The sequence below is a fragment of the Chlamydotis macqueenii genome, chromosome 14, assembly GCF_036417535.1.
Source record: "Chlamydotis macqueenii isolate bChlMac1 chromosome 14, bChlMac1.mat, whole genome shotgun sequence".
In the NCBI taxonomy this organism is placed as follows: domain Eukaryota; kingdom Metazoa; phylum Chordata; class Aves; order Otidiformes; family Otididae; genus Chlamydotis; species Chlamydotis macqueenii.
The window spans coordinates 20,354,567-20,378,944 of NC_141569.1; the positions used below are offsets into that span (position 1 = coordinate 20,354,567).

General features: G+C 43.0%; 2 protein-coding genes across 9 annotated transcripts in view; one reads left to right on the forward strand and one right to left on the reverse strand.

The window, feature by feature from the left end:
- Nucleotides 1-19,426, forward strand: part of TCERG1 (transcription elongation regulator 1) — a 34,465-nt gene extending 15,039 nt beyond the window's left edge. For 5 of the 6 annotated variants that reach the window (XM_086758619.1, XM_086758622.1, XM_086758625.1 and 2 more), the window contains 14 exons: nt 417-532; nt 1,683-1,771; nt 2,832-2,992; nt 3,806-3,872; nt 4,930-5,065; nt 6,055-6,144; nt 6,877-6,995; nt 9,033-9,183; nt 13,425-13,589; nt 14,273-14,455; nt 15,547-15,726; nt 16,678-16,761; nt 17,017-17,117; nt 18,307-19,426. In XM_086758619.1, the coding sequence (XP_086614745.1) occupies nt 417-532; nt 1,683-1,771; nt 2,832-2,992; nt 3,806-3,872; nt 4,930-5,065; nt 6,055-6,144; nt 6,877-6,995; nt 9,033-9,183; nt 13,425-13,589; nt 14,273-14,455; nt 15,547-15,726; nt 16,678-16,761; nt 17,017-17,117; nt 18,307-18,508 (1,844 nt within the window). In that variant the 3' untranslated portion in view covers nt 18,509-19,426. The remainder of the gene's footprint in view (nt 1-416; nt 533-1,682; nt 1,772-2,831; nt 2,993-3,805; nt 3,873-4,929; nt 5,066-6,054; nt 6,145-6,876; nt 6,996-9,032; nt 9,184-13,424; nt 13,590-14,272; nt 14,456-15,546; nt 15,727-16,677; nt 16,762-17,016; nt 17,118-18,306) is intronic. The other variant, XM_086758621.1, reaches the window with a different exon arrangement.
- A 2,698-nt stretch (nt 19,427-22,124) lies between these two features.
- The window catches only part of PPP2R2B (protein phosphatase 2 regulatory subunit Bbeta), a 95,812-nt gene continuing 93,558 nt past the window's right edge, over nt 22,125-24,378 (reverse strand). For all 3 annotated transcript variants that reach the window (XM_086758998.1, XM_086758997.1, XM_086758999.1), the window contains one exon: nt 22,125-24,139. In XM_086758998.1, the coding sequence (XP_086615124.1) occupies nt 23,860-24,139 (280 nt within the window). In that variant the 3' untranslated portion in view covers nt 22,125-23,859. The remainder of the gene's footprint in view (nt 24,140-24,378) is intronic.

Genomic DNA, 24,378 nt, shown 5'->3' on the forward strand with positions numbered 1-24,378 from the left:
TTTTTTTTAAATGAGTGCAGAGCAATCCTCACATGATTCTCCATTAGAATTCTGATTTTGTCAACAGTATTTCAACTCTGAAAGTGGTCTTCAGTGTCATGCTCTTGGTTGCAACTGTTCGTTGATATTTTTATTGGTGTTTCAGCTATTTCTGTTGGTACACATTAGTTAGCTTTTTAGTATAACAGGCTGCCTTACCGTATTTCGTTTTCCATTCCCAAGCAGATCTTGGTACAGGAGATAATCACATCTTTATAAGCAGACACTGTAAGGCCCAAGAAAGACAGAAAGGGGTGAAAATACATTAAAAATAAGTTCGTTTTTGTTGTTCTGCCTGGAAAATCATACTGATAAGAATAAATCATTGGGGTTCTGTAATAGTTTCTTAATAATACTAACGAAAATTCTTTATTTAGAAAAAATGGAAGAGAAGATTAAAGAGCCAATTAAAGAACCTACGGAGGAGCCTTTACCAATGGAGACAGAAGAAGAAGAGCCAAAAGAAGAACCTATAAAAGAACTTATAAAGGAGGTAAAAGACCTTGCAACCAAATAGTCAGTATCGCCATTTTGAATCCTACATCCTACAGGTGTGGATGCATCTGTAGACCAGGCATATTGACAGGAGACATGGTTAGTAATTTGAGTTCTTAAATTCCTGGGGTGATCTTGAAAGCCTGCCTTTTTGGACTCATAGCTTTTTTTTTTTTTCTTTTTCAAATTATTTTTCTTACATAAGGTAAAAAAGGGCGTTTAAAAACAATGCAGAGTATGTGAGTTAATGAGCTAAGAAATTAGTAAGAACACAAGAAAGAAGTTAGCTAACTACATAGACATGATATTCTCTTGCTGATTTAAGATGTTCAGAAAAATGAAAATTGTCCTGAATGTTTGAAATCCTTAAAGTAACAGAAAAGGCTATCAATTTACTTCTTTATTTTGAACAGTGTTGAAACAAAGCTTGTTTGTTCTCCATGTGCTATAACTGAGAAGTTTAGTCTGTTAGGAACACGTGTCCTACAAAATGTCTGCAGTGTTTACATTGCAGAAAGCAAAATGAACTTTTTCTTGTAAGGCACTTTGTCATGCTGAGAAGGCATAGTTCTTGAAGATGCTAAGGTGTTTGAATAAAAATTAAAGCTTTTATGCTGATTGCTGTGATCATTAACGTATCTTAGTTGGCAAAAGCACATAATCGAGTTGCTCTTTTTTTATTACACCGTCACCCTGTTTACTTTTGAGGTAGTTGCTAGTTTGCTTATTTCTACTACAAAGATTATTGCAAATTTTGACTGTCTCATACGCTGTGTCACATTTTCAAGTGAATTAATTTTAAGAATAAATAAAAATTCCTTTGTGAGAAACTACACCCTTGCCCCTGTGTTCAGGCCTCGATTAAAGAATTAATGCAGATCAAGGATGGCATTTAAATAAGGTTTAATTGAAGTCAAAGTTAAGTAAACACTTAGAGGTTTTATTGATTGAGTTTTTTGAATAGCAGTTACCGTCTATGTGTTGAATTCCCAATGCTTCTGTTTTAAGCATGGATGACGAGTAATTGTGAGCTGTTTGTTAGCACTGTTTCAAAATACATTTGCTTGTTTAAAACAAGTTAGTTACTGTGTAACAAATAATTAACTGGCTGTCATTGTCTGAGTCCTGTAACTTCTTTTTTCCTTGAGGAGCCAAAGGAGGAAGAAATGACTGAAGAAGAAAAAGCAGCTCAGAAGGCCAAGCCGGTTGCAACCACTCCTATTCCAGGAACCCCATGGTAGGTAACGGTTTCCCCTATGGCCTGCTACTGCAGGACTGAAACATCGTTTCCTGTAGCCACCAGGAAGGTTACTGGGTAGTTAGAAGAAGTAATAGCGTGTGAAGATCCTGTTCTTGTTATGCTTCTGTCCCAAATAACGGATTCCTCCAGCCACCGTTGTTCACGCTGTGGCAGTTCTCATGATGTTCAGTGGTGTACAGCCTTTCTAGCGCACACCAGCTGCAGTCCGATGAGGTGCCTTACCAGTACAGATTTCATATCCCAGGCCCCTTCATCTGCCACTGATTCCTTCTGGAATTGCTCCTGGATCTGGTATGAAATACTGGCCAAAAAAACCCTTGGACTTCTTTTGCCCGCATGTCATGGGGAACTAATCAGTGCATCTGCTGGCTGGATGAAACAATGCTCTTTTTTCCTTTTATTTTTTTATTTTTTTTTCCCCACTTGGTGTAGATACTCATCAGGTACCTACCTGTGTGTATAACATCATATAATGTCATTATGAGGTTACTCTTGCTCTGATATACATAAATCATCTTTGTGTGTTTGGATGACCAAGGCAAAAACCTTACTAACGGGAAAGGGATGCTTTCATTTTTGTTATTTAGCCATCAATACTTTTTTATTAATGTTTGATATTTAAAACTGTCTCCCTTCAAATTATCTCTACAGTTCTTTCATCCTGTCATTTATAAAATTCTGGCACAATCATTAGGTTGCTTTTTCTCGTATTTTGCGGGGCATTGAAGAGATGAGGTACATTTCATCCCAAAATCTGATTCAGCTGTCTAATATATTTTTCTAGAGAAAAACTGAGTATACTACAGCTCCTGATAAAAAGCATTTTAAAAATTGCATTTCAAATCTGCTAGCAGAGAAAAGCAGTAAGTCAGTATCCCATTTGGACAGGAGGAATGTCTGGTAGTTGTGCAGTAAGTATAACCTGGATCTGTGACATTTTATGCTTTGTTTCAGTCTTTGAATATGGTAACAGGTATACAGAACGAATGGAGTCAGAGCTAATGCAAGGCTTCCTGTCTGGCCGTTAACTTTCTAGGTGTGTGGTGTGGACTGGTGATGAGCGTGTCTTCTTCTATAACCCTACCACTCGTCTTTCTATGTGGGACCGACCAGATGACCTAATTGGAAGAGCTGATGTGGACAAAATTATTCAAGAACCTCCTCACAAAAAAGGAATGGAAGAAGGAAAAAAACTTAGTAAGAACAATCTTATTGCCCTCTTAAGAAGTCTGAATATAATTTATCACTTATTTTGTGTTGATTTACATAGTGAGAGAAATGTAAGGGCATATTGAAAAATGTATATAACTTTGGAATTTAAGAAGGCTCATGGGAATGCAGATTTATAGAGTCCTTTGGAACAAAACAGCCAATTGAAGAAAGTAGATACTAACAAGGTTAATTTTTTTTTCTAAATGCCAACAGGCTGAAAAAATCCCACAGTTTTTCTGACTGAAAAAAAAGGAACTGTGTTTGTTTTATAAGCAAGAGGAGTTTGAGGGCTGGAAAAGATTAATCATAATGTGCAAATGGGCTCTCACTGAAGAGGATTTGACTTAGAGAACGTCAGGTGGAACACAGTTTTGGAAACAGCTGCCAAGAGCAGAGAACATTCAAGAGGCTGCTGAGATGAAACTTCTTTCTGGCATGAGTTCTAGTAGATGATCCTGGGATGACATGTGGGCTTGGTAGTTGGAGGAAAGCAAAGTGCAAGTAGGTAATCAGGAGATCCAAATGTGCTTCATTAGACTGGTTAGCCTGAGGCTTTTTTCCCTGTACATAAGAGGTCAGTGTGTGTCACTTTAAATCCAAAGCTGACCACAAGTCCACTGGTCCTGCCGCCAAATTCTAGTAGTGTTGTTCTGAAAGTGGCTGAAAACCATATGTGTTCCTTTGTCAGAGTACCTTATTGCTGCACACATTGTCCTCTGTTTTTGCACAAGGCTTCATTTGTGAATTACAAACTTTTCATGAATATAAAATCTGAAGTATTCTTGAAATCTGTTGCAGTTAGAGAAGAGCATGAATCTATAGAGGAAGCAAATGAAGATGAGCCTATTAAAATTAAAAAGCGCAAGTAAGTTTGCTTTTTCAGTACTAAGTGGTCTGTGTAAATAAAATAACTGAAGTTTTTCATCTGAGCGATGTGTATACTGTTGTACTCAGCAAAGTAGAACAGTAACTGATAGGACTGGTGAACACAGTCATCAACACGTTATTTTCCTTTAGCAGCTCAAGTATTTCTCTGAGCTGAAATTCATGTGTAGAGGAAATAACATCTCCTTTGGAAATCATTTGAAATGGAAATAAATGGTGTAAGTTGGTGAATCCAAGGAACATGTTGAGTGCAGTTTGTCTTAACTAGTTTACTCCTATTGCTTGTTTATCTAGCTTGTTAATTTCTGCACAGATTTTGTTGCCAAAAAAAATCTATATTTTCATAGTGGTTACTCGTTTTTCACTCTGTTATAAATATTTAGGAGTTTTCAGTCTTTTGGTCTGTTTTGCCTGTTGAAGTGATAAATGTCACTTTGAGTTACTTACACTGTTTTAAAAGTCGTTTTACCATCTTATTTGTTATTCTGTACTCTTAGGGGTGATCATAAGGTTGTTACCAGTTAGGGGGTTGAGTTGGTTTGGGACAAAGTGCATTTGCTGTTAGTAAATGTAAGTCACCAAACAGCACAGTTTTTTCCAGAAATGCTTTGAGGAGTGAGTGCATCGCTTGCGTTACAGCGTTTTCTGTTGTGATGGCTGTAAGGTATTAGCAGTTTGAACCAACTCCCTTAACCATAGTCTTTTTACAGGGCCTCATGGTTTTGAACAGGAGATAAGAAAATCAGTGCAGTTGATGTAGAACCTGCTCATCTGGCGAGTCTGTTAAATACAACCAGAGTGTGCTAGCTTCTTGGAGTCATTTGGTGACACTGAAGTTACTGGCATACCTTGGTTCTTGAGCTCTTTCAGTGTGAAAGCATTCATATCCAAGTCTCAATGGATGGCTTTTGTCATTTGTAAGCCTGCACTTCTGAAATAATCAGTTATATCCATTCTGTCCTGGTGTAGTTCATTTCTAACCTACAGGGTTGACCTATTACTTCTCAAGTTACACCATGTGTTTAATTTTTTTTCAGGAAAGATGATAACAAAGATATTGATTCAGAGAAGGAGGCTGCTATGGAAGCTGAAATTAAAGCTGCTCGAGAGAGGGCCATTGTCCCTCTGGAGGCTCGGATGAAACAATTCAAGGACATGCTTCTAGAAAGAGGGGTCAGAAATCAGTGTGTGTGTGCGTGTGTGTGAGAAGGGGATAGAGGGAGGGGGAGGTTCAGGGAGAGGTCTCAGTTCTTAGTGAATTCAGAACCTGCAGTGCTTTATGTAAGAAAACAATTTCATCCTTCCTCTGATGGATTCATTTGGTACAAGACTCCATATTTCAAAGAATGTTACAATTCTAGCAGAATTTTTATTTCTAAGTAACTGAAATTAAACAATATCAAGATAGATGTGAGGTGTTTTTGTTTTGTTTTGTTTTGTTCCCCCCCCCCCCCCAACTGTTTTCCCCGAGTTAAGTGATTACCTAATTGAAAGCTGTGGTTGGAAGTAAATAGGGCACACAAACTGGACACATCCTCAGTGTTTTTGGAATTGTTCCTACATAAGAAAAGCAGTAAATTCCACTGTACACTGTTCTCCTTAAGTGGGAGATATTTTGCTTTTAGTTAACTGAATTTGAAAACTGCTTGATACCAATCAGTTTTGATAGATAAATTGGGCTATTGGAATATAAATTTATATAGTAACTTTAAAAACTGGAAGTGGTTCCAGCTGCCTATGCAGCTTTCATTTAGTTTCAGTAACTGGATTTTATGGGATAGTTTTAATAAAGCTTATTTAAGATGAGCTAGAACACATTTAAATCAGTCTCTTTTGTAGCAGAACTGTTTACAGTCATAACAATTAGAAAAGGTATAGAGCTGGCGTGGGACACGAGAACATAGAATCTCAAGTCTTACCTTTTTTTGAAATGTTACATGGTAGTAGTAATTAAGCATGTGCTGTTATTTAGAACTTTTCAGAGCCAATTAGTGTTGAAACTTGCTATGGCAGCCTCCATCATCTATTAGTGATGAAAACTCAGGATGAGTTTCTTTCCCTGTTTTCATCAAATGTCCTATATTTTTCAAGCAGAACTGTACAACTTTTGTATATTTGAGGAAACTTAAGCATTAATTAAAATCTGACTTTTTAAATTAAAGGTCTCTGCTTTTTCAACATGGGAGAAGGAGCTACACAAGATAGTTTTTGATCCTCGTTACTTACTTCTCAACCCAAAAGAAAGAAAACAGGTAAACGAGAAGTCAAATTCACTCCACATCCAGACATAGCTACTGCAAGCCTTATCTAAATGCTCAGGCTGCGGTTTTTGTTCCTGCTAACCTTCCAGACTAATAAGTGTTGCAAGGGATTTTTGTTATGATTAGAATTTGTCTGGAAATGGAAGCCAGCAAAGAAATGTGAGTTAATAGGTTTTATTTTTTCTGTGGTTGGAAGATCTACTGTTTTAACACAGTGAAAGTTGTATGCGTACAGAGAGCTCCCAGAACCTGAATGAAATGGTGAGAATCATCAGCGTCTCTTCAAAATATTGACATAATGAATAATCTATTTATTTTTTTTTAAAAAGAAGTGATTGGGGGAAAAATTAAAGTGTGTTTTTATAGTTAAGCAAGTTTTCAGTCCAGAAGCTTTTCTTCAAAAGGATGTAGGGAAATGGAAAACTTCAAGAATGCAAGAAGTGTCTACTGTCTTGAACATATGATCCAGAAAAATGTTAACATAATGTGAACGTGTAAGAAACTTCTTCACAGGTCTCAGATTACATGTTTAGATGCAGTATGTTCAGCAGATTGGAGTAATCTGCATATTCAAATATAGAGAGTCCCTAACTCTTCTTTCTAACTCATATATGTTGATTCTCTGGTGAGAGGAAAGGAAAGAAATGGGATTTTTCCTCCTTGCCTAGAGCTTACGTGGCTTCAGGTTTGCATGTTTTATGTCGGTGACTGGTGTTTCTGTAGGTATTTGATCAGTATGTGAAAACTCGAGCAGAAGAAGAGCGCAAGGAAAAGAAAAACAAAATAATGCAGGCCAAGGAGGATTTCAAGAAAATGATGGAAGAAGCAAAGATTAATCCAAGGTAGGAGCTTCCTTCTTGTTCATATGAATAAGCTCCGTTAGAACAAAGTATGTTGGGTGGTATTGGGTAGATCAGCCTCTTTCAAAATGGGCAAAGAGGGGAGAAATCATCAGATATTGTTGAAATCTTCTTTTGCTTGCTTGTGTTCACCTAACCCGTGAAATACTAGAACTTGTGGTTTGATTTATGTATTTTAAGTAATTTTGAAGAAATCCCCAGCATACTGTCCAGATTGTGAGAAAGGCTGCATGATCAAGCACAAGTTTTCTCTAATAATCCTGTTTCTTCTTAAGAATATTAGCAGTCTCTGAGAAGTACTAGGGAGGCTTCCTCAGTTTGGAGGAGGCTGAAGGGATGTTTTTCTGCTTACAAATGATGTTAATAATAGGATGGAATGTTCTGGTTGCTTTAATATAGAAATTATTATATACCCTCACTTACAGACCTACTTGCAGTGATAATAGCGAGTTGATGACAATGAATGTACTAACATCAGAGATTTTATTGCTAGAATTGTTTGTTTCGCAGCTTTTTCACGTAGAGTTCATGAAATATGTGCTTATGTCACCAGGTGAGCTCTAAAGCGTTCTCTTTCAGCATCTTGGCATTAATTCTTTTGCAGTGAAATAACAACTCATTTGTTTCACTTCAGCTTAATTTTTTTCAGTGACTCGTTTTGGAAATCTGGTGGAAGCCAGTGTTGTATTAGCTTTTAAATTACTTCAGATCTGATTAATAACTTATTTAGAACACCTGTCTGCTTATTAAATAAGGTAGCAGTTTCGACAGTAGTAGACTGGGAAGAATGGAGGCATGGAAATATTTTAAGAAAAAAATCATAATTCAGAGACTAATATGGACTGTTGTGTTAGTTTTAGTATCCTCAGCTTCCAAGATCTCTGCGGTGCGTCATATGGGGGCTGACTCTTACCTGATTACGGGTTGGGGTGGGAAAGAGACTTCCAACTGAAATACTGTCTTGTTTAATCTTATCCTTTGTCTTCTGGTTTCAGTGTTTGTCTAAAGATATTGCTGTACTTCTGTGAGTGCCAAACTGGTTTTTTTCATCTATCTCAGTCCAACATGCTCAAGAGTTTGTGTTGCACTTCACTTAAACAGCTCTTGTTCTTCAATATAGCTGTACATTCACTTTCTAATCTTTTTTAATAAGCTACCAAATTCTCTTCTTGTTTCAATTTACCCTACAGCAACAGTAGGCTGGATTTTCCAAGTCTAATTATTTCCATGCTGTGATGAAAACATTCGTATGATTATAAGTGTCTCACGTATTCTTGGGGCCAGATTTGCATCAGAGCTTGGAAAAAGCATAGTGGGTTTTTTTGGAGGTAAGTGGCAGTACTGTATCTACTGCACAGGTTGGAATCTGGCCCTGGAGGTGAGAGAACTGTCAGGGAAATGCTGCGGGGGTAATGGGTTGAAAGCCCATGTTGCTGCAGCTGCCCATAGCGTTTAAAATATTTTCAGCTCCCTGTGTTTTAGGTTTAGGCTGTACAACGTTCACTGTAGGAGGAATAATTGATTCAGCCAGTGTTCTACTGTGACTACTACCAAAAGATTCTTTTCTTGGTGAACTCTTAGCATGGTTTGGCTGCAAGGGAATGCACGTACAGTTTTCAGTTTTCACAGTTGTGAAATACCTGGACAGACTGGTGGCTAAACTGCTAACCCACAAAAAGAAGGTTTTTGTAGACAATGAGTTTTTCATTTTTTCTTCATTGTGTTGTGATCTCTCTTCCTACACCTGCCTGTTCTGCAGGTAGCTGTATTCAGACAAACAGACAAAAACCCCTGTAAGTCTCTAGCAATACCTTTCATGTGTGTGCCTAAACCTGACTCCTTTCTACATGTAGTTAATTGATCAAGCATCTCTAGAGTGAGACCACAGGATGCTGCTTTTTTTTTTCTTTCAAAATTATGCTCTCGCCTGAATTCTAGCAGAAGAAAAAATTCTCTGCTGAACCTGCTTCCCAGCAAAGACAGCTCTGCCAAATGAGTTCACTTGCCATTTTGTTGCAGAACTACTTTTAGTGAATTTGCAGCCAAGCATGCTAAAGACTCGAGATTCAAGGCAATTGAAAAGATGAAAGATCGAGAGGCCTTGTTTAATGAGTTTATCACAGCGGCAAGAAAGAAGGAAAAAGAAGATTCGAAGACCAGAGGTGAGAAGGTAAGGTGACTTTTTTTTTTAAGTTCCAGCAGCGTGAGTGGTGTGAGTGTGAGGGAGATGGGACAAAGCCAGTGCTTGGTTTCCAGTGAGCCTTCTCTGAGACACGGCCCCTCTCTTTCCGGAGAGGTTTTACAGTGCGAACACTTCACGGGGTGTCCCGTTGGGCATTCTGAACTAACGATTTTAGATTTGCAGGTATACTGACTTTTAGAGTGTATAGAAATGAACTTACATTTATTTGTGAAGCTGAGTTTACTTAAATAATCACACTTTTTTCATTTACTGAAGCAAGTGACATTATCTTCTTAACTGGAATAATGCCTGCTCTTTTTTTTTTTTTTTTTTTTAATTATATTATCCTGGAGTATTAAAAGGAAAAGGATTCTTGTCCTGTTTGGCTGGAAACCCCAGAACTGGCCATTACTCTCTGTTCTCTCAGTGGAGGCAGTAAGAACTTGAAATTCTCTGTAGGATACTCCATTTAAATTTCAAACAACTTTCATATCTTCCTTCTCCATCTAAAAGCTAGCACTTTAGTGACTTTTTAATCTTTCGGTAAATATATCTTATGTATAAACTGCTGCTTATTAGAATTAAAGGTCAGCTATTAAAGATTAATGAATTCCAAATGTCATTTGACCGTATTGTCAATAGCAGGGAGCGGGCTTTCAGCACCAGGCAGGCAGGCTGCTGTGGCGGTGGCATCAAATATCATCATCAAAATACGCAGCCGCTTACTGAAATGTCCCTGTGTGTTGTGTGAATGGAGAAAACAACCTCTAAAGCGTAATCATTTTTGACGTTATAAAACCTGAAATATTTACTTTGTAGTATAAAGTTATTGCAAATTTCACCTACTAAGAATGCTTACAGAAGAGAAAAATGCTGAATAACAGGTTAGATTTGGGGACAATCTCATTATTCTGTAAGTTTTGCATATTTTTAATCGAGGTACTCTAGTCTAATTTGATTTTGTACTGTTTTTTCAAATGCTGACGTATTGCTGATATTTTCAATAAATGATTGTGCTTTCAGAGGAGAACTGATGTAGTTCAAAACTAGACTTTTATGTACTGCATTTTGATCATGAATACAGAATTTAAAGCGTTCTTGCAGCTTAATAGTGCAGTTGAAGACTTTTAAAAAAAGTAAATATTTGTTTTGTTGTTGCATGATTTTTCTAAAGTTGAAAAGTTAAGAGACATTGTGTTTGTTTGCTTTTGAAATAATGTTTTTTTTTCTCCAAAAGCCTTTTGTAACCATTTTATGTATTCTGTTTTACAACAAGTGGATAGACTTTACAGTTATGTGCTGTGCGGCCTGTCAATCAGTTCAGTCTGACAGCTGTCAATCACTGACACGCAAATATTATGGGATTCCCTAGTGAGGAAAGAATTGGTATCTCTGTGTGGTGACTTTAGCCTCCCGCAGTTCCGGTACTTTACATTTTTTTAGTTTTTTTCCTTGTGAAGTGATGAGAGTTGTACCTGCAATGTGTTAACTGCCAAAAAAAAAAAAAAAACAAACTTCTAAATACACCTGAAATATTTTCAGTCTTGCTTTCCTTTGATTTTAAAAGTACTTAAAACATAAAAGAAAACTTAAGACATTTAACTTGAAGCTTTCTCAGTCTGTTTTAAGAGTCCAAAATCTGTACTTACAGAGGATTAACTTCACAGAAATCTTTAACGTAAGGGTTTTAAATTATATCCTGTTTTGACTTTGTTTCATTGAATTATGGCTTATTGGATGGTGATGGAGCAGCCAGCTTTTCAGATGGCTGTTTTCATGCATGTGGCTAGTTTCAGTGAGTAAAGACAACGCTAACGCTTCTCAGATGACAGATGAGGAAGTATGTGTGGGTTTGAGGACATCGGGGAAGGGACTGTGAGCCGGTGATGCTGACCGAGCTGCTCGTGTGCTGTCCCAGGGCACAGCCCGGTGCCGTGTCCTGGAGATGGGCCATGCTGACAGATGAGCCTGATGTCCTGCTTTGTGTGGCTTACTGAACTGCTCGGCTGCAGACCTCCCGCAGCCCCCGCGCCAGTGGCTGTCTCATCTGTCCTGTATCAAGATCTCTTACAGCTTTTCTCATGTTATATTCTGCTTAGCTGAGCTAGTTAGTATGTACAGAATGCTGTACTCGCAGCTTTAGAGAGCTATGATCTTAAAAGATTATTCCTTGGTGGGATGGTTTTGACTTTTGATTCAGTTTTTTTAGTAAGTTTTCACTTTTTTTTAATTGAACGCCGAATTGCAATTCTTGCACTGTAAACCTTGCAGATGACCCGTGCTTTAAGAGCATTAAGGGTCTGGAAGTGCCATTCATTTTCTTGGGAGGGAGTTGGCTGTCCGCTCCTGGCTTTCTGCGAAGTGGCTGGCTGGTGCAGCAGCAGCCGGCCGGTCTGTACGGTAGTGAGCGAGAGAGCTGCGGGGTGCTGCTGGCGGCCCCCGGCGCAGGCGTTTTCCTGCGGGTCGTGGTGATGTACTGGCCTGACTCTGTACTGCAGCTGGTGCCAGGGCGCTTCCAGCAGCGCTGCGCGTGTGCAGGTTTATCCTGTGGGATATACACGCACGTGGGAATTGTGCAGAAACTTCAAGATACCCTTACTTTATAGACTTCTGTAGCAATATCTGGGAATTGCTTGATTTTTAACAAATATTTCTAATGCCATGGCTTAGAAAGCTTCATATTTTTGATACTGCATGCATGTTTTAAGATGTTTTGAAACAACATTCTTAATTTTACAATGAATAAACGGTTTGCTTAGCATTTTGTTCAGCTGCTTTAAGAAAAAGTGATAGTGCTGTAGATGTAGAGCAACTTCACACTGACACTAACCAGTTGTTTTCTGATCTCTGCTTACTATCTTAATCTCTCTGAGATAGTAAACTTTATAAAGCCTATAAAGCCTTTTATGTTTCTATGTTAATACTGTGAAGAACTAGAACTATCAGTGGGCAAGGCTACAGAATGTTGGTTCGATCGTCATTTCGTTCTTGCATTCTGTAACTCAGATGCATTTTTAGAGAATGGGGATGTGACAGACCTCTGGCAAGCCGGAGTTTGTTTGCCTGTCCATGTGCTCGCCTCCCTTATGAACCTCAGTGTTTTGCAGCTTAACTGCTTTTGGTGGGTTTTTTTAAGGGGTGAGGAGGGGAGATAAGTAGCAAAACATGAACGGCCAGCCCTTCTCCTAGGTTTTTGGATTTTCTGATTGGTGTGCCGTAAAGATGGATTTTTTGTGGACCAGCAGGGTTTGGGATGCTGTGAAGGCAGCATGCTTCGCCTTGCGTCTGGAGTCCCTAGAGTCGTTCCCTGGCACTCGGCGAGCGAGGCGAACCAGCCCTGTGCCTCTCCGCTCCGGAGAGATGGAGGCTTAAATGCCAAACCAGGCTTCTAAGGCATAAAGTGGTGGGAATAAAAAGGAGAAAATACCTAGGACCTAAAGTGCAGCAGGAACAAGGAGATCACCTACCCCAGAAAGAGATGTAATGAAGGCACAGTAGTTGTTCTTGCAACTGCTGGTTCTGGGAGTTTGGATGAAAACATGCTGTTAGTTGTCCCGCAATAAAAAAAACCAACTGACTGATGCTGTGCCAGCCATTTGCCATGGCTGTTATGGACAGAATGCTGACATGCCATTTCCAATTGGAAAAGTAGAATAAAACATCCATCTTAAACATAATTTACTTACCACATCTGAGTAATTCTTTATTGGTTACATCCATCTTAAGACATTGCTCTTTATCAGCAGATCCAAGTATTTACCTCTGCTCATTGCACGCTTGGAGGATGAATCCATGAATCCTTGATTTGTCTAGAGCCCCGTTTAAAGCTGTATAGCTCCTGTAGTATTAATATGCAAAATGCTATAATGTAGATTGAGTAACTTGTTACTTAGAGAGCTGTATATAAAAGCTCAAAAAAGAAGCTTAAATTGGAGTAAAATAATAAAAACTGTATGGGTGAATCATTCTTTAAAGAATATTGTTCATCTTAGATGTAGCAGATCTTAATGTGTCTGCTTTAGCAAAATTGACCCAAGGGGAAGTGAATTTTAGACGTGGTTATGTCCAAATTCAGAGTTTTAGTGATTTCTCTGAATTGTAATGGTATGTAATATTAATATGCTTCCCTCTGTTAGAGGTAAGTTGACTCCTTTTTTCCTAAGAGCAAGCTCTTGGGTATCAAAGTATCTTTCTCAAGTACTGTATTTCTGTTTCTGTCTGTGAAACAGATCAAAATGGACTTCTTTGAGCTACTGGCTAATCACCACCTGGACAGTCAGTCTCGCTGGAGCAAAGTGAAGGATAAAGTAGAGACTGACCCCCGATACAAAGCGGTGGATAGCTCTTCACAGAGGGAAGACCTTTTCAAACAGTACATAGAAAAAATAGCTAAGGTATGCAGGTGGCATTTGGAGGTGTAACTTTGGATGTTCTGCTGGTCACGTTGCTGTTAATGTGTGAGGTAACTGGCTAGAAGATAGACTAGCACGTGCTTTGCTTCTGTCCCACAGAGAATTCTGTGCCGTGGTTGTTTGTGGAAGTTCCCTAGAATGACAGCGTGAAGCTTAGAAGCACTGTCCCTGGTGGTGGTGCTGTGCAGGTGGTCACGGCACGTGCGTGCATGCACACGCACAAAACTTGGGAGAATTTATCCAGAGTTTCCTTTGCTGTGATTTTCTGGTATCAGCTGAGCTGCTTTTACTGGTTCTTATCTTAATCCAGTATTCCTGCCTTTCTCTTCCAGGCAGCTAATGGTTGAGAATGTAAAACTGGGCTTTCAAATAGTGATACCGCTCTCCCCCTTTCCCCACGTTATTCAGAGTTTGTCACGCAAACAACATGCTCCTAAGAATGCTTGTTCTGTGATCAGCATGGTGACCAAACTTCTCTTTCCCCGTGTAAGCCCTGTAACGCTCCAACGTAGCTTTTGGAGCAACCACTGTACTCCATGGGTACCAAATGACTCTGAGGTGTTTTGTTCCAAGATGCCTTTAGTTTGATAACCCTTTAATTTACCTAATGAAAATGTGAAAAGATGTTATTGTTTTTTTGAGAAAAGTTCGTTCTTACATTTTAGAACTTAGATTCTGAAAAAGAAAAGGAGCTGGAAAGACAAGCTCGCATTGAGGCAAGTTTGCGTGAGCGAGAAAGGGAAGTCCAGAAAGCTCGCTCGGAGCAGACCAAGGAAATCGATAGAGAACGTGAGCAGCACAAACGGGAAGAAGCTATACAGAACTTCAAAGCGCTTCTGTCTGACATGGTGAGATATGGACGGGCTTTCTCAGCTTGTCAGTGCATTCTTTTTCTAATCGCTGCACTGTGTAAAAGCTTGTTGGCATTGGTAGTTAAGTTTATATCGAAATAGAATCCTGTTGTCTTTTCCCCACTGCCCTCCGTTCACTGTTGGGAGTTTTGCCTTGGCTGGGAGAGAATGCTGTGCGTTTAGGATCCCTGTTCTGGTATCTCACCCAGGGAGTTAGTGGACGACATTATTCCTGCTGTGTTTCTCTGAAGTCTCACAGGTGGTGGCAGATTTTCAGTCATGCTGCTGTAAACTTCTGTACGTCTCGTTGGAAAGCTAGGTGTTGTTGAGCATTAGGAACAGTCCCCTTATTTTTGCATTGTCTGTTCTGTGTGCTCTGAACGCAGTGCCTTTCTCTTACCGCTTCTCTGCGATGATGTATGCTTGCTTTGACGTGCTGCTGGAGCTGCTCCGTGAGAGAGCAGTTCCTGTATGGTGAGGGTCCTGCCTTATAAGAGGACAGGATTAGCAAAATGGGTTTTCACCAGTGTGTCTTCTATGCCCTTGCTCCCTGGTGTAAGCTACAAAATCCAAACAGGTTACTGGTGCGCAGTTCCATGTCAACGCTGGAATCTTTACTGGGGACAGGATATAAACAGCTCCTCGCTCTGGTTTGGTGGCGCAGCTAGTGACGTAAAGCAGCAGCTCCTTGAGGATGCTTTCTGGGCTAGAAGCAAGGCGCTGCAAAGCTCGTAGGGTCTCTTTGGAACTAATTATCTGTGAGGCTGCCATTCCAGACCGCTTACAGTTAATATAGGGTGTTATGCACAGAGGAGGAGCGTGCTGGGTTTCTCTTTTTGAGAGAATCCTCCGCCAGATCAGTGGGGTATCTCTATCTGCATTTTAGCTGTTGCCTTCTGCCACTGCCTGAGTATTTGTGTGGAAGCTACTGCAGTCTATTAATTAAAAGCTGTTACAGTTATCTTATTATTTTTTAATTTGAACCTTAACTAACATAAGAGAAATAAAAAAACCCCAAGAAATTTATAAGAAATATCAGTGAACTGTAGGAAATAGTTTAAAAAAAAAATAATCATGTTTTGGCTCAGGTGCGTTCTTCAGATGTGTCATGGTCTGATACCAGAAGGACTCTACGCAAAGATCATCGATGGGAGTCTGGCTCCTTGTTAGAAAGAGAAGAGAAAGAGAAGCTCTTTAATGAACACATTGAGGCACTTACCAAAAAGAAGAGGGAACACTTTAGGCAACTCCTGGATGAAACTTCAGCAGTAAGACCTGTATATTTCCAAACTTCAAAACTCTGCTAGCCCATTGTGATTTTTTTTTTTTTCTGGTTTTCTGTCACACATTCTGATTTGTTTGGTTTTATTTCCAGGGCGCCTTTGCTTCACCGCTATCTTTTCTTCTCGTAACAGAATTTGTGCATTAAGTTTCCTTACCTGTTGATTTTGAGTGTTGTTTTGGTTTAACATACAGTTCATTTACCTTTAAACCTCTAACCAGTCATCTCTTTATCTCCCGCAGGATGTTACGTTTCTTCAACACTGAGTTTTTTGATGCTCTTTACTATACGGCATCTTGCTCTTTCAGATACCCAGTGTTTGTCGTAGTGAATATCAGTGTAATCTCACCAGGTTCCTCTGTTTTGATGTTCTCCTGCTTTACCTTGTGCTGCTGAAACCAAACTTTTATTCTGTGTGATGCTATGGAAATCTGCCACCTGTTGTGTGTATTGGGGGGGTTAGGAAATCTTGCTCTTTTTTAGTGATGTCCCAACTTCCGTCAGCTTTCTTTTAACCCAAGAGTTTTTACCTCATTTCTTAATGCATTACTTGAAAGTGCTTAGAGTGTTAGGAAGATTTTTAGTGGCAGAATAAAATGACAGCGATGTAACTGCGAAGCAAGTTTTCTGTAGGTAATTTTTAACAACGCATTCATACACATAAATATGTACTAGAAGACAACTTTGGGATGTTTGTGAGGACTTCGATCTGAAAATGCCATCTCAAAACACCAAAGAACAGTAAATATGGAAAATCAACTAGGTAAAAATACAAATGTAGCAGTATAAATAATCACAGCCCAGCACTGAAACACAGCAACGGCTTTGTCAGTGGACTTGGGAGATAGTTAAAAGCTTCAGGTGGAGTAATATTTACATTCTGTATTCTTAGCATCTGATTTTCTTTTAATTTAACTATCTTTGCTTCTTTTGAAAGATAACTTTAACATCAACATGGAAAGAAGTGAAAAAAATCATTAAAGAAGATCCAAGGTGCATTAAATTTTCTTCAAGTGACAGGGTAAGTCGTTTGCATCGGTGTTGCTAACTTTCCTGCAGCGCAGGGTACGGAGAAGGTGAGTTAATGGCTGCTGCTGTGGTTTCTGCTTTGTGTGGACAGGAGTATTATGGTTTAAATAAGAAATTTTTAAATTAAAAATGTAAAACATAAACAATAATTACATGTTAACTATGTTTTTTCCTTATGTTCAGTATGTTAAGTTGCATGGAGAACTTCATGTGTGTTCGTTGTTCTAAACTTATCTTTTTATTTCAGAAAAAACAAAGGGAGTTTGAGGAATACATTAGAGACAAATACATTACTGCCAAAGCTGACTTCCGAACGCTATTGAAAGAGACCAAATTTATAACGTACAGGTGCGTAGCGTAACGCCAACAAAAGACTAATCTTTTCATTGTGCTTGTCCATGTAAATGGCAGCAACCCGATGTCTCTTTTTCCTCCTAGCCCAGGTTAATGTCTAAGTTATACCTTTACAACCTCTCATAACCTGTCAAAAAAAAGTCTGCAGCAGCTAGAGACTTCTTTTGGCTTTATTTTGACCTTTCTGCTGCTGACTAACAAGTAATGAAAATGCAGCCAACAGGGGTGCGAGGTTCTGTGCTGTGAATAGCACGCAGAGCTGTCAGACACTCCATTGTGTGGGGAGGGCCACCTTTCGTGCTTGGTGTGGACTCGGGAGGGATCAATACTGAAGTGAGGACTCTGGTTCAGGACTTCAGAGTGGACAGCAAAGAAATATTGGCTCCGTTGAAATGTTATTAAAAATCTGTAAATCGTTTGCCTGGTTTCTGTGGGAGGATTTCATGGGAAGGGTGTGCCTTGCAGGTGCGTAGATTTACAAAGCAGTTACCCTTTCACTCAGTTTCAGGGGACGGTAAGGCTTCTGGACCAAAATGAGTTTCCTGTTGGAAACACAAGTTCACTTAAAAAGGAGAAAATGAAATGAAGTTCTGTGGATCCTAACGAACTGCGTGGGTCCTTTCTGGTCAGCACTATGGTGCATGGGAGTTGTGGTTTCAGGTGGCGCCGCTGTCAGGGAGCGGGATGGCAGTGCTCCGAGCTACCTACAGAGGCACGGTTAATCAGTCAAGCTGGACCACAGCTGAGACTTCCGCATCCAAGTTCTAATTGTTTGCATCGGATGCTGAATTTAAAACTCCTGATTTCTGTTTTTGTCCCCTCTTAGATGTTAGCATTGGTACAGTTCATGTGGTGCTGTACAAGGCCATTGCAGCCAGACAGAAGTCTTCCCTGGTGCTTGCCTGATGCAGCACAGACGTAGGCGAGAAGCCTTTATTTGCTGTGCTCAGAGTACCGTTGGTGTGCCTGGTCCCGACTAAAGCAGCACCTTTCTAGCCAAGAAGACACTCAGTTCTGCGCACCCTTTCCCTGCTTTGCCATGCATTGTCTGTACCCGTGCTTTGTTACGGTGAGGGCAGCTTCTCCGAGCTTGCAGCAGCCACCGTGGGAGCAGGGTGGGTTCCCGGGGCCTTCCGCGCATCCTGCACCACGCCCAGGTGGTAATTCTTACACTTGCTTTCAGATCCAAAAAGTTGATCCAGGAGTCAGATCAGCATCTGAAAGACGTAGAGAAGATACTACAGAACGACAAGCGGTACCTGGTACTTGACTGCGTACCGGAGGAGAGGCGCAAACTCATTGTGTCTTACGTAGACGACCTGGACCGCCGAGGCCCGCCGCCACCACCCACAGCTTCAGAGCCTACAAGACGAACAACAAAATAGTAACGAAATGCTCTTTAGCCAAGGGTATCTGTTAAATCAAAAAGCTTGCATGAGCCATCTGTCAGGTTTATACATACACATTACCGTGAATATATTGCAAAACCATCTGAGGAGCAGAGGAAGAAGCAGCATTTGTGAACATAAAGTGGTCTCAGGGTGGGCAGGAGGGAACCAGCACCAAACAACCCACGCTGAAGGTATCTCAGTTCCTTTGGGGCGTGACTGACAAATCCCAGCACGGGGACCGGTGGGTAACTTCAGGTCTCGGAGCAGCGCAGTGTCTGTGTGAGGTGTGCATGTCTGATGTTTGGAGGCGTTCTTCCCAGCAGGGTCATTCATGTCAGTCTTAACCATCGCGCTTGTGGCTTGAACTGGTACTACGTGTGTGCCAGCAGCTTCCTCATGGTCCCTGGCTGAGGGGGTGAAGTGCTGTCTAATAGCTTAAATTATTGATTGCTGAACACCGCGTGCTGGAAACAAGTCCTGGTTCTCTGCCTGCTTTAGCCCTTGTAAGCGGAGCTAAATCCATTAAAGCCAGAGTTAGAACTGAGAGACCAAAATAAATTTGTTCACAGATCTGCTTTGTTCCTCACCCTCTCCATGAATTACAACAAAATCAGGTTGCTCTGCCCAAGTGAAGATTTGTCTAATAATTTTTACTCGAAGCTGGAAACACTTGGTAAATAACAGTGGTTGCTGGAGCAGAACAGGACGGTTGTATAAACACGTTTTTATTTACGATAAAGTGATCTTTACATACTTCTGGATTAGACTGTGGATTCCCCTCTGGGCAGTTCTTGTAAACTATACTCCTGTTTTGAATGTTCAACTTGTGTTTCTAAAGTTTAATTTTGAAATGTTGGGATTGGTCAGTTTATGTATTTGAACGACAATAAACCAACCCTTTTTATATATGGACTGTACAGGCCTAATGCCTGTTTCTGTTGGACTTTGTTGGACTTGTGAATCTACAAGTAAAGCAAACGACTGAAGTCATGTTGCCGAAGTTGGTGGCTGTGTTTGTCAGACAGGACCCGGTGGTGCTGCGCCACAGGGCATTGCGCCGCAGCAGCAGCGTGCAGCTCGGCACACGCGCAGTGGGGCGGCAGCACAATTATGTTCTCGTTCTGTTCTTTAGCCTTTTGTTTACATAGGGGATGGTAGAGATGGTGGTGTATTTCCTTCTCTTTCTTCTGTAGTTGGCGTGGATCTCTTCCTCTGAGTCTGAGGTGCAGAAAGGGATCGATTCTTCCGTCAGATCCCGAGGGCCCTTCGCCAGCCTGGCAGTGGCTGAGCCGCTGTCCCTCACCCCCCCTGCGCCCACAGCCCACGTTACCTGCCGCCATCCCCCGCCGAGCTGGAGCGTGCGTTGCATTTTCCCTGCCTTTGGTAACTTGTCACCAGCGTTGTCGTGACTGTTTCATTTTCTGACCGTTTTTGCTCGTTCCCCAATCTTACTTTCCTAGCACGAGTTTTACCTATTGAAAAGCCAGGCTTTCCCCGAGGTGGCTCCTGCGCTTCTCTGGCAGTCACAGTCTTGCCAGCCAGAGCCCTGCTGGGCAAACAGAGCAGGAAGAGTGTCTTTAATTTAAAATTACTTTTAAATCATCATTTTAATGAACAATAAGAGTCTGCTAAGCCACAGCACGGGAAGGTTTTGTCAGTGAAGTCAGACGATTCCAGCAGACGGCGACGCTAGCAGACAGGTCAGCTCGTTGCGGTGCTCAGCTGCCACTGGCATGGAGTCTGCTGAGCCCTGGGGTGCAGGGCGGGCACAGGGGGACCCCACAGCTGCCCCCGCGCCCAGCGCAGCCCCTCCGCACCCCCTGGCCTGCGCTGTGCCCTCGTGTCCCTTGAGAGTCCTCTGGGCAAGGGTCCAGCCACGCCTGGCCCACGGAAGGTGCCCGGGATAGACGCTGATGGGAGCTGCGGCAAGGCCCCTGCTCACCGTCGGAGCACGGTGCAGCCCCGCTCTGCCAGTGCGTGAATTCCTTTTCACTCTGGGAGTCCCTGCAGGAAGCCACGTATTTTTATGGCCATTTTAAAGTACAGTTAACTTCCTAATTAAAGGAATAAGATAGTTAAAATTAATAGCAATCTTGTTTATGGAGACCAAATGTTCATTAACATTTATTTATCTGCTTCTTCTGTGGATAAAGTGATTATCTAATGTACCGGGCCCTTGGTGAGGGGCGCTGCAGCTGCAGCGATGCTGCCCTCCCCGGCTCCTCTCCAGCATTCCCCGAGAGTTCCAGTGAAACCGCCCATCCTCATCACGGTTAATTGGCTGTCAGCGTGGCAGGGAGGCAATGAGGTGAGAGCTCTGCAGCCCTGTGATGCTGGCAGCGACCAGAGCGCCTCACCTGAGGCCTGGCAGGGGCAGGGAGAAGGCTCAGCCCCCACCTCGTATCGCTGCCCCGTCGGCTTCAGCTGAACCACTGCCAAGGCCAGGAGGATGCTGGGATCAGTAAAGAGAGATATCTATATATCTAGATCTCTATATATCTCTATCTCTATTTACTGCCAAGCCCGTGTGAAGCTAAAGCTGTGCTTGGTTTCCAGGAGACATGGCGTTGGGTCAGACTGCTGAGCGTGAGGGCTCAACCGTCCACCCAGAGCAGCTCGTTTATGGGCGTGAACGTCCCCGCCCACGACGGTTCCTGCAAGTGTTGTGCAAAGGGGAGCCCAGCTCCCGTCAGCCGATGGCTCTGGCTTGTGACAGAGAGATCCTGGAGAAAGGGAAGCGCTCACCTCCTGTCTGCTCCACTGAGCCAGCCTCTGATTTCAGGTGGGGTGTGATGGGGTCCAACTCACGCCCCAGAGGGGTCCAGCAGCTCCATTTTCCAGAGGCCAGGCTGCAGGGTAAGAGTAACAGCCCTTGTCATTCCCCTGAGCCCTGGTGCTGGGGATATTGTGCCGAGGCTGGGCTGCAGGGCTGATATCTGGGATGTGATAATGCTGCTCCCCACGTGAGTGAGCAGGACAGCGATTGCGGGCTCAGCTAGCGGCGTACCCCTCAGACACCGCATGCGCTAGGAGCATCCCACACACAGCACCAACCGACTCCCAGTGACGGTAACTCCCTGTGCCGGCTGCCAGCTCCCTGGCCCACACTGGGCCTGGCCCTGTGCCAGCAGCACCACTAACCCTCCCCACCCACACTCAAATGCGTCCTGAGTGGGACAGGGCTATGGGCAATGAAGGCACAGGGCCGCCTGCCTTCCGCAAATCCTTAAACCACTGGGCAAGGAGGAGGGGATGTCCCACTTGATACATCCCAGGTGTCCCCACCCCCTCCCACACGCTGCCAGCAGCAGATGCGGGACGGATGGGACATCTGCTCAGCCCCCCCACGCCCAAGGAGCGACCCTCGCCACACTGCACCTGGCTGGAGGGGGAGGCTGTATTCCCACTCCCTGGTCTCCAAATTACCCACTACCCCGCTGTCCCATGCCCTCAGCAGGGATGCAGAATCCCTGGGGTCTCTGGGACGCCCAGCTGTCCCTCACCAGCACAGGCCTGGCAGCCAGCCTCTGGCCAGGGACCATCTGCAGCCACCACGGAGCTACTGGCACCCAGCACCTGAGGGGCACAACAAGCAGCGACTCCACACAGACACATTTGGAACAACTTTACTTCTGATACCAGAGTGCAGGCTTTCTTTACAAGAACCAAAAAAGAACATATTTTTCTTTTTTTTTTTTAAAAAAAGGTTCGTTTACTCTTGCTGGTTTTTTACCATTTCATTTTTAAAAAAAAAAAAGTTACTCCTGAAAACCATCACTTGTAATAAATTTATAAGCCAGTGCACTTTTTTTCCCTGCTTGTGATCGTTCCTCTGAAGGCGGCCCTGCTGCTGCCCTGCGCAGGCGCGCGAGGTGATGACGGGGCGTCCCAGCACGTCAGCACCCCAAGGCTCCGTCCCAGGGCCCGGGGCACAGCCAGGGTCCCCACCGCTGCGCAGCTCCTGATTTTCCACGTGGTCCTTGTGTTCCTTGAGTTAGTGGCAGTTGGTCTCCTTGCCGGCTGTGAGAGCCGGGAGGCCGTGGTGGGACATGTGGAGCGGAGGCACAGCAGGGCCGCCCTTACGGAGCCACTTCTACGGTGACAGCGCTGAATTGTTTAATTGGCTTTATTTATTCATCTGCTTTTTGTTGTGGGAGCAGTTTTCAGACTGATTGAAAAATTCAGTAGGTTTGGTTTTTTATTGAACAGTTGCTCAAGGAAAAGAGGGAACTGAACAATCTTTAGAGCAGAGAGGCAGCCTTGCCATGCAAAGAGGAAGAGTGACTGGTTTTATTATCATCATCATCATCATCATTATTATTATAATGTAGGACCACAGACAGCCTCTCTCTGCAGCAGCCAGGTGCCAACAGGAATAGATGGTTGGATCCTTTTTCAGAAGGTCATAATTATCAACTTTATCTTTTAAAAAAATCTAATAAATAAATTAATTAAAAAAGAAATAGAGAGGAAGAGAGAAAGAGAGAGACAGTCACAACATGCAAGAGCTGACAACAGAACAAGTGAAAATGACCAACGCAAAAGACAAGATGCAGAAGAAAAGCCCAGGTTCAGTTTGGTTTGCAATCACTGCAGTTTGGAAGCATCGCTTATAACGGTATTTCATCACATACCAAAAAAGGCACCACAGTATCTAAAATGCCAAATCCTCGGGAGCATTCCTGTGGGTGGGGGGAGGCCTGTGGCTAGAGCAGAGACGTCCCGGTGCGCAGCAGATCCCCCCCCCTTTAACCTGTCCATTGCAAATCTGAACCTTTCCATTCTCCCTTTGGTTTTGCTGTCTCTGCTGGCAAAACCACAAAATAACAGCAATAGAAAGACAAATAGGAAAAATGGCAAAGGGGGTGACGTTCTGATCTTGCAACAAAAGAGGTGGAATATTTCTAGGATTAAGTTTAAAACAACCAGAGCGGGACTGCTGCAACCAAAACTGCCCAAGGGTGCACAGTCTGCACCCCGCACGCCCCCTCCCCAGCCCCCACCACCGCACCTCCACGCTCGGCCACTGGCCGACAGCTCCAGCCACCCCAGTGCCGCTGGGACACCGGGACGGCGGAAACCTGATGCCTCCCCAGCCGCCCGCCGTTACATGCTCGCTCTCAAGTGTCAATAAAGAGAACTCTGATGCCTGTGGGGCGCGCCCGCCGCTGCCCCAGGCGCTGAGGGGTGCAGGAGCGCTGGCCTCTGCACACCCGCTACCTGCAGATCAATAACTGACCAAAGGAACAGGAAGGGAAAGGAAAAAAAAAGAAAGAAAAGAAACATTCGAAATCTTGTGTTTACTAGTATCAGTACATAGGATTCCTAAAGAACAACTTGTCCTCCTAGTTAACCTTGTCCTGGAATATATACAGGTTATTTGTTGCTGCCACGGCGATGATATTCTCGGAGGGGTGCCAAGCTGTATGCAGGATCTTTTTGCTAAAGTCCAGACTGTCCACGCTGATCTCATCTTTCCTCCGCTTGCCGCCCACACACACCTTGCGGGGCTTGAGGATGGCGCGGGGTTTGCTGTTCTCCCGCGAGGCCTCCAGCGTCACGTCACGCTTGGTGTTGCGGTCGAACATGCGGAAGAAGTTGTTGTAGGAGCCGGTCATGATGACGCTGCGAGGAGAGAGGAAGGGCGGGTCACTGCGCGGTCCCCTCGTCCCCGCCCAGCCCACCGCCTGCCCGGCTGCGACAGCCCAGACCTGCCCGGCACGGCCGCACGAAATGGGGGGGCCCAACCGCGACGCCAGGCAGCTCGCACCCCGTCCTGCGCCAAAGGCTCAGGCTGGCCCGCGAAGCCACGTCCCGCTGTCCGTCTCCTCCTTAACCCCGTGAACGCGCACAGGAGAGGCCGT